The sequence below is a fragment of the Acanthisitta chloris genome, unplaced genomic scaffold (genome assembly GCF_000695815.1).
Source record: "Acanthisitta chloris isolate BGI_N310 unplaced genomic scaffold, ASM69581v1 scaffold17033, whole genome shotgun sequence".
Classification (NCBI taxonomy): Eukaryota; Metazoa; Chordata; class Aves; order Passeriformes; family Acanthisittidae; genus Acanthisitta; species Acanthisitta chloris.
The window spans coordinates 54,278-72,512 of record NW_008663598.1 but is presented as its reverse complement, the minus strand read 5'-3'; the positions used below and the strand labels follow the sequence as shown (position 1 = coordinate 72,512).

Sequence of the window (18,235 nt, the reverse complement as noted above, 5' to 3'; positions counted from 1 at the left end):
CCTGCTGCTAGAATAACAATGAAGATAGAACAGACTAGCAAACAAAGAGCACAGTCAATTGTCCTAATTCAGGAAAGCACCTAGGGCTTGGATGCTACGTTCTGAAAGAACTGTGCCATGAAAATGGAGTTACAGGGTAGCTGTACATGGTTGCAGAGCACAAACCAGTATGATATGCTGCAAATATTTTAAAAAATGGTTTCATTTGGTGTGGAGATGTACAATATCATAGATGAACAGCTAAAAAGTAATCCATAAATCTGTGGGAAAAAATTTGAATCATGAAAATAATGAAAACGCCGAACACTGAAATTTGTTTTGCCTCCTCACAGATCGAAGTGGGTGTGCGTCACTGAGGAGAGGCAAGATGAATGCTTGTCTCTGTGCCATCCTTAATCAAATTTCATTTTCACACTCAGCTGTGTAAGCTTGTGCAGGTATTTGCAGTGTGACCACTTGTTCTTTTGATTTTATTTTCCTCAGCAGCTGTGGTCTGTTACTTATCATCAAGGCCACAGAGAAGCTCAGAGGTAAATTTAAGAATACGAAACAACATCATCCAAAATTTATAACCTTAGAATGAAAAGATGAACTAGCCATTCCTGTTATATTCTGACTACCAAAACTCTATAAACATGTTGCCATTTTTACTGGGAGCTTGCCTGGTTCTGGAAGGAGGTTGAGGTTAGGGTATGTGCACTAGCTACCCTCTCACGTGTTCCCAGTCTTTGCAGAATCCCATGTTTGGGACACTGAGCCAATTCTGTAAAATTACTGTTACCCTGCTGCCTTGTATTCTTGCTCCTCTTGTCTCCTTTCATTCACGTGTCTGTCTCACTGCACTTCCTGAGATTTGGTCAGCTGTAGAAGACATAATGTGAACTTGTTCTGTTTAAGCATATTTTTCATCTCTGTTACTGTGTGACAATGGGAAATACTGTGTTCAGTTTAGGTTAATCCTCTTATATCTTAGGGAAAAGATACCTGTGCACAAGAAGTTTCTCAGGATCCTTCCTGAACAGATTGTCTTCAGACTGATTAAAACAATAGAGTCAGTGCCAGCTGTGCTGGGCACACAAAGACTCTGTTGTTCATCTTTGAATTAGTCACCCTCACATGGTTAATGTTCCTAAGCTTGTTGTACAAATACACAGCACTGAGATGAAGGCACCAATATTTAGTACTCACATAGCCATTTATAGGATAGCTAATAGACAGAAATATGTTTTCTTCATAAGTAGAGCAAAATTTGTCATTGTGATCAGTCCTGAAAAACTCAGCTAACCTAGTAACTGAAGCTGGGTTTATTGTACTTAATAGCCTTAGGATGCATATAGTGTGTTAGCTGTTATACTTTATTTTATTGAGATAACTCATTGATGATCTGATTTATCAGCACACTCTACATTAGTATTCTTCATAATGTCACGGTATCATGGGACCAGTATTATTATCAATATGATTCTCATTTTCTGTTTCTGATTTCAAAGTTGGCCAAACCTGAGCGACTGGTAATTCTGGACACTGAGAATGGCAGTAATAAATATGGTAATGTGTTTCAGCCATTAAGGTCACAAAAATTATGAATATGTAAAGAGATAAACATGTTTAAGAATACTTTTGCCAGCTCTTAGGAAGTGTAATTAAAATTCTGATAGTTTATGTTGTAGAACTGTAAAATGACCTTGACATAGTCTTTATATTAAGTAAGTCCTGTATGAAGTAACTAATATAAGGATATATGCCTTGGTAATAATTTTCTCTTTGCTGGCATGTTGCTCCTATCTATCAAAACTTGTAAGTTAATTTAAAATCACAAAGGATAGGCAGGAATATGTCAGTCCATGTAGTAAGCATCTTTATTGAGAATGAGGAAGAACTCCTCTTGTCAATTTAAAGACAAAGATCTGAAAAATTCCTTACCTGAATTATAATGTGAGTGCAATGCAGTCCCTGTAACCATTGCTAACACTTCCACATACTTTGAATGAAGTTCTGCATGAGTGAGGAAACAAGGTGTTATTCGGATAGTAACCTATTAACACTTCACACCTCTGCTAATCCTTTTAAGACTTGCCGTTTAACACAAACTGAAACAGTGCTTAGGGAATAACTTTGTAAAATATTCCAGAGTGATGGTGTTATACTTTACATGGTCGGCAGGTTTTGATCACATAAGGATCATTTTAATCAAGTTTAAACAAGGCTTCTATCTGATCTGCCAGGAGGGTGGTTAGTATAGTATCTATGTATAGAGTCTCTTTGAAAGACTAGTTTTAAAAACCAGGTGCCCAGAGACTGCCATCATGTCCAAAATAAAGGCATGTGTAAATAAGTTGTTTCTTTTGTTTGTTGTCTGTGTTGCTCAGTTCCAGGAATAAATTGGAAAACTCTTGTGCTGGGGGCTATATAAATTCAGAAAAAAAAGATCATCAAGGACAAGAAACAGTTGATACTTATGAGCAAATAGATCAGGATGGTTTTCGTGTGGTGAAAAGTCTGCTGTCAAGGTTCTTACAGCAGTAGTGGTGTAGCCATGATCATCTAAAGACTAAGTAAAGTTTGTCGAGAGTAATTTCCTTTGTAGGACTATGACAGGTGGGAAGCATAGATGAGCCTTCGGGGTCCTCGCCAGGTCTAGAGCAGAAGTAGCAAACACTAAGAGACTGCAAACAGTTGCTCTGAGGTTATATAACTTGTGTTGCATAGTTGAGGCATGTGAGCCTTTGTAAAGAAAGTTTAAGGAATGCTGAAGACAGCCAGTGTTTAATATGTGGCTGGCATATCAGGAAGGATAAGGATTCAATACTGGTCTGGAACTTCAGGCAGGAGACACCAAAGAAGAGTCTCAGTGGATTAGTTGGAGCAGGAACCTGATTTGAAAGTGAGAAAGGGTTAATCATACTTGAACGTAACTATGGTTTAGATCTGTTGGAGTATCTGTGTGCTAAATTACAGAACTGCAGCTAGTGTATGAGTACTGTGATTAGAAATGATAGCTTTTCCTTATGAACATCATTGAGTGGGTACATGTGCTACCTAACAGACTGCTAGTAGACCTTAGCAAATAAACTTATGTCCTTTGGTCTCCTATAATAGCAGGGAAGTGCTCTTCAAGTCCAAGTGGGTTTTTCTCATTCTTTTTTAAATATTGTATTTCCTGTGTCCCAGACACGACAGCTGGAAGGGGTATCTTGCAGTTAGCATGCATTTTAACTGCATAAAGCATCCCCATGTTCTTGTCCAGTGATATTCAATCTGAATTTAGTGCTTGACTTTTGGAAACAATGCAGAAGTATAAAGACTGGCTTGATTTCCTGCCTGAGGTGCAGTGAAGCATGTGCAAACAGCACAAGACCTCTGATAGAAGCATCAGTTAGTTTTAACCGTGGCCTTAGTTCCTAATTGGAATGAGTTTGTGTGTGAAAATGAAGCCATTTACCTAAAAAATCCTGACATTGTTAGTTGTGTGGCTGGCTGAAATATCAGTCAACAGAGTTGGTAAGTCTACTGCAGTATTTGCCCAAAAGTCTTTATGTTTTTTGTTGAGTTGAATACCTTCACTGTTTGGATTCATGGCCTGTGTCCCTTGCTGAGTCCAGCTGAGTAGGCATGCCCAGACCAGTGATACTTAGCTCGCCTATCTTGGCCATTTTCTTTCAGTTTGGGGCTGGAGGAAGAGACTTTGTCTGGTTGTAGATTTGAGAACACAGAAGCAAGGAAAGCTTAGTTCCAGCCTGTTGTTGTTCTATAAGGATCTGGAAAGCAACTGCACCACATGCTAAGGGAGGTAGAGGACTGTGCATAACCAAGTTTGAAAGCAAAGAGTAAACCTGAGGGCTTACCAGGTAGGATGAATGGTCCACCTGGCTTAGGATTGTGCTTCTAGTGTAGCAAGCTGGAAAGAGTAGAAAGCAGCACAGTCAAAGTGACATTGCTTCCAGCCTGCAGTGATTTGCAGCTTATATTCGCTCTGGGTGGGATGTGCTAATTCTCAGTAGATATTGCAAGACCCTCCTGTCCCTACACTGAGCCTAAAAACTGCAGTTCTTTGAGGAAAACCTTCTTCAGGAATATAAATATTTGCATCATGCAGAGCAGGAGCAGTAGGTTCAACAAGCTCACAATGATGGAATTTACTCTCTGGAGAAGACAGGACATGAGCAAAATGTCTTGCATATAATATCTCAAGTTGGAAGAGACCCATAAGGATGATCAGGTCCAACTTGCATGTTGAGAATATATCAGTTTTTCACATAGAACTCCTTCTTCACATACTTGGGCTGATTGTGCAGCATGAATTCAGTGAGAATAACAAATCCAAAAGAAGTGGAAAAAGTCTGTTCTCAAGAAATACATGTATTTGGGGACATTTTGAAATTCTGAGTGGCTGTTCATTCTATTCATGTAGTGGAATATTATGAGATCAGGTGTTAGATTCTGTTAAAGAGCTACACAGTCCATAATATATTATCAGGTTCAGTTTGCATTTCTGTAGCCAAAACATACTGATAGCAGTTTTGTAATTGGATAACAGAATATGGAAGGCAGAGATGAAAGTTCTTTAAAATGTGGCAAAAATAAAACCAGACAATGTTTTGAAATTAACAAATCAGAAATTGAGGTTCAGCTTGAAAAAGACAAAATAGTCTGACAAAAAGAGCTATGGCACTCGCAGAGCAAGGTCACTGGTCTTTTAGTGCTAAATCACTGAAGAAGTGGCAAGGTACAACTTGCAGCTCAAATTACAAGACTACTGAGAATTGTAGGAAAGTCATTACTTACAAGGTCATTTTGCAAATTTAAAGCACAAAATGTAGTAACAAACCAAAGCAAAGTATGGAGTATTGTAAGCAGTGGGGAAAAAGCAATTGTGAACCTCTCATTGGTATCCGGAGGGTCACTTTGGCAGGTCATAGATTTTATTGAATAATTTTGAAGACTGCACTAGAGGCTAGTAAATTACACTGTTGGGAAGAAAGAAGGCAGTAATTTTGGTCTCAATAAAAATGTGCACAGCTAGTCAATTAATAACTCATCCATATGCTGTAAGATCACTGAGAAAGAGTATAGTGGTGTGATCTTTGTGATAACCTGTAACCTCAGGAACAGTTAATTGGTCAGGATGCTGCAGAGCAGAGTGTTCTGAAAGCTGCAGGTGCTCAGGCTGGCAAGAAATTGCTATCAAGGGAGCTTCAAGTTAGTGCTGTCAGGTTTTCTAGATGTCAGATATTCCCATTTGGTCAGATGAAGGGGACACTTGTTGAGTGTGTTGGTAGAATCAAAGTGAGGAACTGGAAGTTTGGGGACATCCTGTGTTCTAATGGTCCATCAGCTTCTTGGTAAACATGCTGTGATGATGAAGCCAAAGCCCAGAAATCCATTCCATGGCAGCCCCCAATAAACTGAGAGGCCAGGCTACTGAGTCTTGTGTTCTGTACGAGTTCATGCCACTGATCTGCACAGAAGCTGGGCATCTTTGGGCTTGTGGAGCCTGACATCATTGATATTCTGCTACATAGGCTGAAGCATCTGAAGTCTAGACATTTGCCTTCTCGTTGGGTTGCCTAGGAGCCCAGCTGGTAAACAGGGAGGGAAACAGGCACGTTGTAAAACCTCTCTGCTGTAATGCTGCCTGGCTTCATCAAAATCAAATAATGTCTCTCAGGTATTTCAATCTCAAATTGACAGTCTGATAGAGAACTATCCTGCCTGGGAATTTTGAACTGGCTCTACACACATGAACCTGTTTTCAAAACACTCATAACCTTAGCATAAATATAAATATTTCATGATAGAGTACAAGGAACATATCTCCCATTTATAAGTGGATGCAAATTTCCTTTCCTGCCTACACATCCTGGAGTATTCTTGTTTAGAGCTTTCGAGGCCATAACTGATCTGTGGTGTGGATTTGAGGAATTAACAGTACTTTTCTAGATTTAAACTCTGACATATATTTGGGTATATATGATATGGGCTGATAGGAAGGTGCTTTTGAGGACAGAAAGGAGTTCTGTCATAGATAGTTACATGTCAGTAAGTATTATACTGTCCTTTTCTTTCCTGGTATATTGTATGTCCTATATTACTTAGCTCACTATGAACATGTCTCAGAATATGTGCTCAATTTCAAATTGTTTAAATAGTTTTGTGTAGCAAATACTAGTGGTGCTAGAGTGAAGAAGAACATAAGCCTGAAACCACTATATATTTTATTTCTGTTTTTTACAGAGGGAGATTTAGAATAAACAGTCCCAGCACATGATGTCTTTAGTTGTTTTTTTAATTGGTTATTTGAAAATCTTCCTTGCTTATTTCATGCTGCAGTTTCTGTGATCATTAGATTTTATTAACTGATACAGATTTCTTTACTGTGTTATGAAACAGTTGTGCATATGCTGGGATTTTTGGAGGAAAAAACCATCAGTCTCCATCTTGGAAAAAGCAATGATTATCTACTTCATCAAAGTCAACATAAAAATTTTATTTCAGTGATAAAAGAGGGCACAGAAGAATGCTAAATGTTCTGAACAGCAACTGCCTACCCTAAATCTGCTGGGACCTAGATTTGAAAGGGCTTTAAGTCTTGTATGTGGAAGTTCTGGGTTTCCTCTGACTTAAAATGGTTTTGTCTCTAAAATCTAGTCAGAGCCTGATTGTATGAACTCACTATGTAGTTAATGACAGGAAATCCTAACCCAAAGGTAAAGGGTTTATAAATAGTTGTTATTTACCTGTTCAGTCTGAAACCCAAGCTTCAGAAAAGCTGTGGAAAATAATCATTTTAAGTTACTAAAATTGTTACAAGTGACTATAACCTCTGACATTTGGCATGCCATGAAATCCAGCAGCCTTTATTATGTTGAATGCCAACTGGAAGACCAGTTGGATTTGATGATGTTAAAGGTCCATTCCAAGCTAAATTATTCTATCGTATCCAATAAAGTTAGAGGATCAGCTGAACTAACAGCTGTGTAGACAGACACTGGAATCAGTAATCAAATTTCTTGATTTTTTTTCCTGGATGGGAGGGAGGAATAAATGAGATTTCTTCCACTTCCCAGTTGATCTGTTACTGATACCCAGCACCAAACAAGATTACATGGCACTATCCATAGAGTGAGCCCAGTAGGACAGAACAGACAACACGCAGTTCAGCTCTGTCATTCATCTCCTGCATTGATCCTTGTGAGGATACTGAGGGAAATGATGAGGCGTCCAGTCCTTCTCCTGGCCTCTGCTGACAATATCACAAAGAGATCATTGTGTCTAATGGACACTCTCTGCATTCCTGTGTCTTGCTGATTTTCTGGCTGCTCTTGGGTATTTGACTGTATTTCTGCTTGAAGTAAAACCTAAAAAGAATAGAATCCTAAAATAATCTGAAGAGAATTGCTGCCTAAAGGCCACTTTAATGTGTTAAATTCTGCACATGGTGTTCACATTGAATATAATTTGCATGTAGTTGACTTAAAAATCCACTTCTGCACTTGAGAGCACATGGTATTTTGAAATGGCTGCTCCAGATCTCAGATTGACTCTCACATCTGTTCATGCCCAAATTCTAGTTTGGCTATTAGGTATGACATATAATAAGACAAGGCAGAATGGCTTTAGACTCACAGAGGGCAGGTTTAGATTCGATATTAGGAAGAAATTCTTTACTGTGAGGGTGGCAAGGCACTGGAACAGGTTGCCCAGGAAGGTCGTGGCTGCCCTGTCCCTGGAAGCATTCAGAGCCAAGCTGGATGGGGCTCTGAGCAACCTGGACTAATTAAATGTGTCCATGCCTGTGGCAGGGGGTTTGGAACTAGATGATCTCTAAGGTCCCTTCCAACCCAAACCATTCTATGATTACTCTTTCTCTGAAAACCCAATCTGTCTTTTTTTTTAAAAATTAAAATTCATTGTATGAGTGAATTCTCCTACAGCCTCTGAAAACCCAATCTGTCTTTTTTTTTTAAAATTAAAATTCATTGTATGATCAGGTGTCACTGGGAGAGTTGCAGAGGGACCACCAAAATGTGTTACAGAAGAAAGTAAAAGCAGTCTGTGATAGCTTTTGGAGAGTTTCTATTGTCTTGTCTCCAACACTGACAACTTGACTATGTGCATCTCAAGACTGATTTAGGAGATGCTGTTGTTTTTGACATGTACAAATGAATGAAGTGTTGCTTAAGTATTTCTTTCTTTCTCTTTCAGTTATTGTAATGGCTGTATGTTAGATCCAGACTGTGGTCTCTGCTACAAATTGAATAAATCAAGTGTTGTTGAGTCCTCATGCATTCCTGTTGATAAAGATTCCACAATGAAAGCTGCTTGGGGCAGGTATGTCACTTTAAATGATTTTTTGATCCTGTGCTCTACAGAGAATGTTTTTGGTGCTGCTGAGAACAATTTTGGTTTTGCATAAAATGTTACTCTTAGGATGTTCTGGAAGAAAAAAGTAACTTGGCATTATCAAAAATGGGTGATTACTTTCTAACAACCATTCTAAATAAAAGCCTTGACCCTGATGTGTGCAACCAGCTCAGTGTGATCTGCCACTTACAAAGTATGGCAGAAGTACACTAGCAATTAGGAAAATTACCTTTCCTTAATGTTTTTATTCATGTGAGGTGGCATATTCCCTGGTTATGTTCTTAAAGCCCTCTGAATTAATTTTCTTTTTATATGCTTTAATTAAACCATACTTTTAATATTGGCCTATTAAAGAAACCAATTAGCTCAGCTGAATAAACTAAAATGATCAAAATATGAAAAGTTCAGGTTGTCAAAACCATGGGTTTTGGCCACAGATTTGTGTTCCTGTGCTTCAAAGCCTTGTGTTGCACTTGGGGTGTAAGAATGTGTGCATTTGTAGGTAAGTCCCAATGCAACTGCAAAATACATCACACCTCTTTTTCTTAAGCAGCACAAAGATTTCTCTGTGAAGTCACAGCAATCTAAGAGTTTTCTGAAGTGCTGACTGTTCTTAAGGAATGGCTTTGTGAGTTGGAACATTGTCTTGTAAAGGCTTTATGAATACTTTAATAATGATTAGGGCTTGGATTAGAGTTTAGAATGGTTCAGTGCCCCAAGGGAATTATGTAATTACTTCTGCTAAAACCTCCTTGCCATAATTCATCTCAGCCACCCACACACCGTGAACGTACTTGGGAAATAGGCAAAGGTTCGTCTGGTGGTTTGAGCTTTTCAAAAATTTTTTACATTTTCTTATGTATTTCTCAGAAGTCAAAATCAAGTGCCTTAGTGGCAGTGAGTCATGTTGGACAGAGGTTGAAAGGTATGAAAATATCTACTAATTGTACAGTCATTAATTTGAAATTACTTTAAAATTGCCTTCCTTTTGGTTTCAGTACCATTAGAATCCTATGCCTAGTAATTCATTCCAGGTGCAGAAAAAAGAAGCTTGTATTTTTTGTAATCCTAATTTAAAAGCACTGTGATTGTTTTGGCGTTATTACAGTTAATGAATAACTGTGAAAACTGCAAAATCTCATCTGATTTGCTTGTTCTGTGACTACCTTCAATGGTACATTATGCAACATACCTTGCATATTGCCTGATATCCTGATGTGCTCTGCAGCACTTGGACTCTGTATTTGCAAGGTAACAGATGTCTCTGTATTCCAAGTCAACATTCATTTCCTATATGCTGTAGTTGGAAGTAATGTGTCTGTAATTAGCAGAATCATAGTAGCACGCAGTAAGACATCCATAGAAACAAAAACTTGTTAGGCTAGGTAAAATCAAACTTTATTTAATGAGGAGGTGTTACTGTACAGTGTAGCAAATGTGGGCATCAGCGATCCTTTCATAGTCGTGATTCACTCTCACATAGCACTCCTTGCTGTACAGCCTATTGAAGCAAATTAGGTAGGAAAGGGGAAATATTTCCAATTGCAAAATGCAGCATTTCCATGTTGTGCAGGAATTCCATAGCATGAGGACCCTGCTTAAAATCTTTCAAGAGAAAACGAAACAATGTAAAATTTGTTATATTGGTAGTCTCTGGAGTGAAAGTCCTGCCTTAAAATGGAAAAGTGATAAAATACCCACATTTCTTTTTCCAAAGGTTCATCCGCATTTTGAGTGTTTGTTTCATTAATTTTTAATCTCCCCTCCACCTGTGTAATTAGGCAGTTCTCAAAAAGCTGATCTTTCAAGCTCTAAAGTGTCAGGTGGCACCTTCTGTGCCTTCCAAGCCCTGTGGAAGAGGGAAGTGTTTTGCCTCCCTCTCCTCACAGATACAGGTATTTCTGCTCACTGGTCCAGAGGGAATCCCCATAGATTTTGGTTTCCAAAGGTTCACATTCACATCCTGCCCCTCAGCACTGTTTCCTCAAATCCTGAGTCTGCTTTACAGAAAAATCAGTCCCACAAAGCCGTAGGTTTTTGCTGCCAAGTGAGAGGATTGCCACAGGGAAAATGGCATCGCTGCATCCCCAGTTGTGTCTCAGAGCAGCTGGAGCTGGTGCTGTCTGTCTCTCTTTGGCAGCACAGGGAGAAAAAGTGCCTGAGACAAACTAACAGCACTGGTGAAGGAAATCGCAGCCTTTCCTTTCACAGAGTGACTTTGTCACAAACTAGGCATAGAGGGACAGTTATTTTAAAAATACATGGCAGTTTTACAATGAGAAAGTGGCTTAATTATTTGAAAGATTATTTTGTGGCCTATGGACAGCTGATACCCATAATTATCATGTGTGGCCTCTTTGTAACTCTCGTGCATTCTGCTGGCTTCATGCCATCCAGTATTAGATGGATGAATTTCAATGGCTTAAAACCTCCAGTGCTACACTGGCCTCATATGCCAAATCTATTTTGCCATTAATTTTGCTTAGGAGAGAAGGAAGACCTGAGCTATTTGTTTGGGATTTGTTGGACCTCGGATGTCTGAGCATTAGCAGAAGCAGCAGCTCTCACTATGCTGCCTGATGCAGGAGTTCAGAGAAACAGCTGCTCCTGGTCTAAGGCTGATGGTGCCATGCAGAGAATTTCATTGCTGCTGTGATCACATTTTGTTTATGATTTTCCTGCGGGAAAGCTGGGAGCTGCAGCCATGGAGAGGTGGCTATGGTCACACAGTGTGACGTGTGTGAAGCCATATAGCTCTGCAGCTGTCTGAACCCCAACTGTCCTGACATTCACTCAGGGGCTTACCTTCCTGATATCTAACCTGCCAGCAAGGCAAGAGGTGCTCAGAGGCACCAGCAGAGAAGGTCTTGTCATATGGTTTTTAGAGCTCTCTGCAGCCATTCAAGCTGACGTAGAAACTCCTGTTTGTATGTTTATGACTTTGCACTGTTTTTCACAGTTGGTCCCAAGGTGCTTCGATAGCACTGATGTAGCAGGCAATGTTTTGACTGTTATCATAAAATATTGTAATGCATTTTTATCTGCAAGGCATTTCCCCAGTGCCAACCAGGTGTACTAGACTCTGTTTATTGTTGATTGCATTTATTTGGTTACGGTATGTTCTACATTGAGAACTTCTGGGGAAGGGAGGGAAGAGAGTGGAGATTTCAGTCTACTGTGGCCTCCAGCAAGGCGGTTTATGTTGCTGTGGTTGTCATAGAAACCCGGGGAGACAATTAAAGCATCCACATATTTTTCAGGAAGAATATAGTGTTTTGATTCTTTTGAATATGGGGAGCTCAGTGGCTGGTAGTGTTCCTGAGGGAGGGAGAGTGCGTAAGAGTAAATCCAGCCAAGTCCAAGTCAGACCTTAAAGCAGCATGAGTAATGTGCTCAGGTGCACGTGTAAAGTCATACATGTAAGACAAGCAATAGAGATTTATTATTTAGTCAGTTACATAAGCCTGACTGGTACTGGAATAACAGAGAGGAACATCTTGCCCAGGGCAGCAGCACAGGCAGGTACTTTACTGCCCTTGGTATTACTGAGCCAGTTAACAGCTGTTGACATTACAAACCTTGCTGCCTCCAGCTCTGCCCAGGGACACATAAAGGATGGTTTCAAGACTGTGAGCAAGAATATTCTTAAATTATTGACTCTGTAGTAAAACAAGATGAGCTGTGTCTTCTCTCCATGTGGTCTGAGGGTTCTGTGTTGGGACTCTGTTCTCCAAGATTTAGAGAAGTTTTGCATTTAAAAGTAGCACAAAAACACTTGCAGTTTTGTTCTCTTCATGAGCGTTAAATTATAAAATCCTCTCAAACTTGATAGAAAGCATTATCTCACTTTTACAGACAGGATGCAATGGGAAGGTTTCAGTATGAAGCTCAGGTGGCACAACAGTGGTCCATCTCTCAGCCAGGGCCAAATGTGGATGTGATTGTTATCAGTCCTATGCTTTGAGAGCACAAACCAAAATCTAGTTTTTCCCCACAATTACAATTCCTCCCACAGTACTGTCAGAAACCTCGAAACTTCTGTCCTTGTAATTGCAATAACCCTAAAGGTCAGCCAAGAATGCTCTAAAAGAAACTGTAAATTGCATTAATATCCTTACTGTTGAAGGAATAACCACACAGGGAAAGGAGGTACAAACAGTGCCTTAACATGTTATTAACCTTGGCATGAGTATACTGTCAAGACAACAGCAGGCCCACAACTGTGAGCTAAAAGGCTCTCGTGAGTGACTCTGTGCAGTCTTCCTCTGGAGAGAATGATGTTGATTTTATACAGTAAACAATTATGAAGAAATAATAACATCATCTGCAGATCAGAGACAAGCCTAGAAGCCATCCTGTTCACAGAATTAGCTGGCAGGTCTCCACAGTCCCCAAAGGAGGACAATTGGGAACAGAAATCTATAAAGAGGGAGGAGCTAAGTGATCTGCTCTCTTCAACCCCTTTTATTAACTTTGTTAGAGGAACATCTCCCTGCCACGGGAGTTTAATGCTTCATGGAGAATCCTGTTTTGGTCAGTGCCCCTTCTGTAAGGGCAGTCAGTGCAAAGGGGAGAGTGCAAGTGGAGCTCTGTGTTTGGGAAGCTCTTCGCTTTCCTCTGGCCTGCCCTCTTCCAAGCTCCTTGCTTCCTTGTAGAATTAATGGCATGTTTATAGATTCTCAGTAAGGCTGTTATGTGTCACTGTGTGCCTGTTGCTCATATCCCTCAGTTTGCCGATGAGTTTAACTGTATCTCAGGAATCTGTTTTGGGGAAAAGTGGTTTTCCATTGCCTGGGCAATAAGAGAAAGCAAGTCAGGCAGGCAGCCAAACCCTGTTTCCCAGCTTCAGAAAAGTTTCCACCTCAGGAATGTGCCTAATGACCTTGGCATTTGAGCCTGGTTGCTAACTAGATTCCACTGGTTAAAAGAAAATAAATTCATGGGAGTTCACCAGACAACAGGCTGGTTTATATCCAGAGGGGACATGCCAGTGCATGTCACAGCCTCAGGAGTATTCTAGGGAGCTTTACTTTCATGCAGTGCTGCCTGTTGTCTAATTCATAGCAGATGAGGCTGTTAAAATGATTAGAATACTTTTCTTTGTAAGAACATTCGATTTTTCTGGAAATGTCAGGTTGCTTTTCCCGCTTGTAAATAAAGACAGACATAAATAAGTTCGTTACACTTGTTTTACTAGTCACAGTCTTATAAAGATGCTTTTGCAATGTGACAAGTACATTTATGAAAGTTGCTGTGACTGCTTTACTAATGCCAAAAGAATGTATGTGCATATTCGCACATTTAAAGACTGAGAATCTATTTTCAGTATGACCTTTGCTGTTACCACGGAAAGACCAGCACCAGAGCAACCTTCCAGGAATTCAGTACTCCTCTGTCCGTGGGTAGACATTGCTTGTTTTGTCGTGCAGGAAGTATTGGTAGGAGATTTTATTGCTGAAATGGTGATTTGGAATCTTTCTACAAAGGTCTGCACTGAAAAATCATGCTTAATTCATGAGCAATTAGAGAAGAAACTAGTATTTCTCTTGCTACATCTTCATACCAGTAGATAAAGATTATACATAGGATTATAGTTCTCATGTTTTCCAAGTTAAAAGGTAGTAGAGGGAGCAAATGATTCAGGAAAGTAACAGGATCAACAGAATATTTGCATCTGCATGTGTATCAGCAGCACTCAGAGGAGCTGTGATTATAACCAGTAGTCTTAGAGAAATCTCTTGCTGGACAATAAGCTAAATGTTGACTTCATTGAAATACTCATCACTTGAGTAGGAACCAGAACATAGAAAGCTCCCTCTCTGCTCCAGGTATTGTTTAGGAAAGAAAACAAAAATATATGCAGTTTCAAATAGAATTAAATTCTGATTTTCTCCCTCATTGCTAGTAAGCATGGAAATCTGGAGTAGCCAGGTGGCAGGATACAATCATAGAATTTTAGGGGATGGAATGGACCTTAGAGATCATCTAGCCCCAACCCCTGCCATGGGCAGGGACAGCTCCCACCAGACCAGGTTGCTCAAGGCTTCATCCAGCCTGGCCTTGGACACCGCCAGGGTCGGGGCTTCTACTACCTCCCTGGGCAACCTGTGCCAGTGTCTCACCATCCTCACAGTAAAAATATTTTTTCCTAATATCTATCCTAAATTTCCCCTCCTTCAATTTGTACCAATTGCTTCTCATTCTGTCACTGCAGCTCCTAACAGAGTCCCTCTCTGGCTTCCCTGTAGTCCCTTCAGATACTGGAAGGTGCTATGAGGTCTCCACAGTGCTCCACAGTCCTGTTTGATTAGGAGTATATACTTAAGCACAGTAATAGCTAATATACATTAGTGAGGTGTGCAAAAACAGAAATGAAAAAAAGATCTGATAATGATTACAGTCTTTGTCAGCCTAAGCTCTTAAGGTACAAGATCTTTCCTGGGATGAGGCTATTAGACAGTGCAATCACAGTCTGATGGTTGCATATAAAAGCTAGGGAGGTAGAAGAGGAACTTAAGAAATTTATACTTATTTTAATGCCATCTCTGCTACCTGGTAAGAGCAAATAGGAAGAATAGAAGGATATGGTAGTGCAGAATATTATGTCTTTAATCATAGATGAGCCTATATTATTGGTGATGCATGAGTCAGTAGCAAAATAGCTGTAATTTTAATATTGTGTCTGTATTTTAGGTCTAAAGTAATGAGCAGAGCAACATGATAATCTAAACTGAAACTATTTGCATTCCTTTCAGATAATTACTTTGGAATTGCTATTAATAGCTCTAATTCAGTATATTTACCCAACCGGTGGCAAATTCTGGATGCTTGAAAAGAAGGGCAAATGTGCTCCTTGTCAGTCCTGTTATGGAGTGAATGTATTCTGACTGAAATGTTTAATTTAGATGCTGAAGGCAGAACTGATTTTTTTGAGACACTCAGCACAAAATAGGATTTTAAAGAAGGACTAGTTAGCTTGAAACATTGTTTGTACACCTCTACCTGTTCGTTTGTACTGCACTGTGCTGCTAAATGCTGCTTCCAGATCTTGCTCAAAGTTAGTGTGTAAAAGGCATATTCTGGTAGAGGATGGTGAAGAGGCTGACACTCACAGCCGTTTGGGTTACTCATTGTAACAACTGCTTGAGATGCTGCAGCATTGAGGTAACTGGAATCTAAAAGCAAAAGTGGCCCTTGAGCTAAAACATTTCCAAATGCTGGTTTGTGTCTGGAAAAATTGTGTTATTTTAATACAAAAACGTTTGAGTCAGTGCTCTTCATTTTAAAAATGGTCTTCAAAGAAGAAGATGCTGTGGTGTTTCAAATTTGAATTTCCATCCTGTTGAAGGAGCAAGCTTTCTGCTCATTTCTGTCCTCTGGTCAGCTGAAGGGGAGCTAGAAGGAAAATACCCATTTCCTGTTTAAAAAGCATGTTTGCTTCTAGTTGACAAAGGAGATAGATAGGAAAGCAAAGGGGGAAACACTAATGTGTGTGAGAGAATTGTCAGTCTCTTGTCAGTGTGCTTAGAACGTGGATAATTCCTGCAGCTTTTCTCTGTCTCTTTTATGAAATGTGTGTTAGAGAGTCTTTTATTGCCCATAGGAGCCTGCTGCTAATTAGTTTCTTCAGCTGCTCATCTGTTTAGGGACAGATTGAAAGATGTCCATGCCTCACCAGAGGGTTCTCCTGGGGTGATGTTGCAGCAGGGGCAGAGCATGGCCCTCGCCCGAGGGGACTGGAGAGAGGGGCAGAGGAGAGTGTCAGTGTGCAGGGAGCTGCTGCTGGGAGAGAGTCAGGGATTTCCCCTTCTGCCTTGGAACTGACTCATATTTGGGAGCCATGTGGATTTTTTTTTTTGAGAGGAGTATTTCCAATAGTTGTTTTTCACATTTATTTGGTTATTGCCTCTGAAGTTTGGATTTAAATACAAATCCTCAATGAAAGCTGTTTCAGCAGATTTCTCTAGGCTTTTGCACTCTGAAATGGATTTTATTAAAATGAAATTTTCTCAGTTTTGAGGATAGAAAATATTTTTGAAAGATGCATGTGGTTGGGAATTTTTGTTGGTAAAGAACATGCAGCAGGGCCAAATCCAAGCCTCTGTACAGCAACTTGTACCTTTAACAGCATTCCTAATCCAAATCTTGCATACCTTTATTCCATAATAGGTAATTCCTTAATAATCACATCATGTGATACAGTAAAATTGTGATATCTTCCTTTCTTAAAAGGATGGTGTTTTTAAAGCTGGTTTGGAGTTTGGATTTTTTTGGGGGGTTTTTTTGAGGGAAAATGAATCAACACATTTCTGCCCTAGGACTGTTGAATAATTCAATATGTTTGATGAGTTTAATTCATAGAAACTATTGTATGTGCTGCCTGCTGTGTGGTTCATTTCCTTGAGAATGCAGGCAGTAACATCAATCTCTCACTGGCACAAGATGAGCTGGAATTATTGATTCATTTGATTTAAAGTCATGATCTTATTTGAACTCAGCTTGTGGATTAGTGCAGGCTAGGAAATGGGCAGTCTGTTAGGTGGCAGGTTGTGCTTCTCAACAGCAGCACTTTGGGCATTTCTTCTTGCTTATAGGATGTACAGACTTTCTTTTCTCCTGTAGCTTTCCACAGCTGTCACATTAGCTTTGCATAGATAATAAGAGATGAGTTTGAGGTTCTCTGTGATCATTTAGCTCTTCAGCCTGTGATTCAGATAATGTATTTTCTTGGCAAAATAACTGTTGTTTAAAAGCACTTACTAATGTAAAACTCTCTTTAGTTGTCAGAGGCCATGGAATGATTCCTTTGATTTCTGCTGAGTTCTACTGTCACATCCCAAACTTCAAGTTGCATATAACAATAAACTTTGGTACCCAATGTGTAGAAATTTCATGAACTAGAGACAGTGTAACCATTTTTCATTTCTGTATTTTATAAAATGTGCTATATTTGGCATAGGTATTGCACCTGCACGCACAAATCAAAAGAGAGTGACACTCGATGCTAAGTGCTCACTCTCACAAATCAGGCATGAACTAATTATCTTGTTACAAGTGTTCTTAGAGCCTTGGGGCTGCATTTTCACTTACATCATTAATGATTTCCAGTGCGTTTTAGGGCTGACAGTGGAGGAATCGTTCCTTGCATAGCTCTGCCGGATGATTTAATTCAGAGCCTCGGCAGTGCAGCAGGGATGGGCTGGGATGCGGCGCTTCATTCCCCTTCTGAAGCACCAGTTTCTCTGAGGTTTTTAGGGCAGAGCTATTGCCACCTACTGGTGTCAGGGAAAAGCTCCTTTTAAAAAGTACAATTCCATCATCTTTTTAAAACCATGAACAGAAGATCTCAAGTATTTAGTCAGGTTAGATTTCAGTTGTGGTGACAGTCATAATTACTTGCTGGCAGTAGTTAAAATGTGATATTTGTGTCTAAATTGCTGTTGCAGAAACGGAATGTTACAGTTCAGGACTTCACATGGAACATTAATTTGGTCTAAAGGTTATTGTTAGAACTATTGAAATATAAATTTTATATGCATGTCAATAGCTAGAAATTAAGTAGGGCAGGGAAGTGCTTAAAAGGCGTGCCAATACATCTAATATTGGTCTCTGTTTTAAACTCCTTGTCCTTATGGGGGTTTTGTCTCAGATTCGACAAAAAAAAGGGCAAATTCAGGAAATTATTTTTACCCCACCTCCTTTCCTTTTTTTTCAGTAGAAATTTCTGAAGGACTGATACTTAATTGTCTCTTCACTTCCCATTGAAATATGTTTGATTGAGATTTTCAGGTTTTAGCAGCTCTATGGAAAATCATTTCTGCACAGTGATGGTTTGGCAGATTCAGCTGCCTGGGATAAGCAATAAACTGTC

At 39.7% G+C, this 18,235-nt stretch overlaps 1 protein-coding gene across 1 annotated transcript in view; it reads left to right on the top strand.

The window, feature by feature from the left end:
- Window positions 1-18,235, top strand: part of SLC2A13 (solute carrier family 2 (facilitated glucose transporter), member 13) — a gene marked incomplete at its 5' end in the record, with an annotated part of 111,664 nt that overhangs the window by 79,751 nt on the left and 13,678 nt on the right. Inside the window, one exon of the mRNA XM_009071059.1 lies at window positions 8,206-8,331. Coding sequence (XP_009069307.1) covers window positions 8,206-8,331 — 126 coding nt within the window. The remainder of the gene's footprint in view (window positions 1-8,205; window positions 8,332-18,235) is intronic.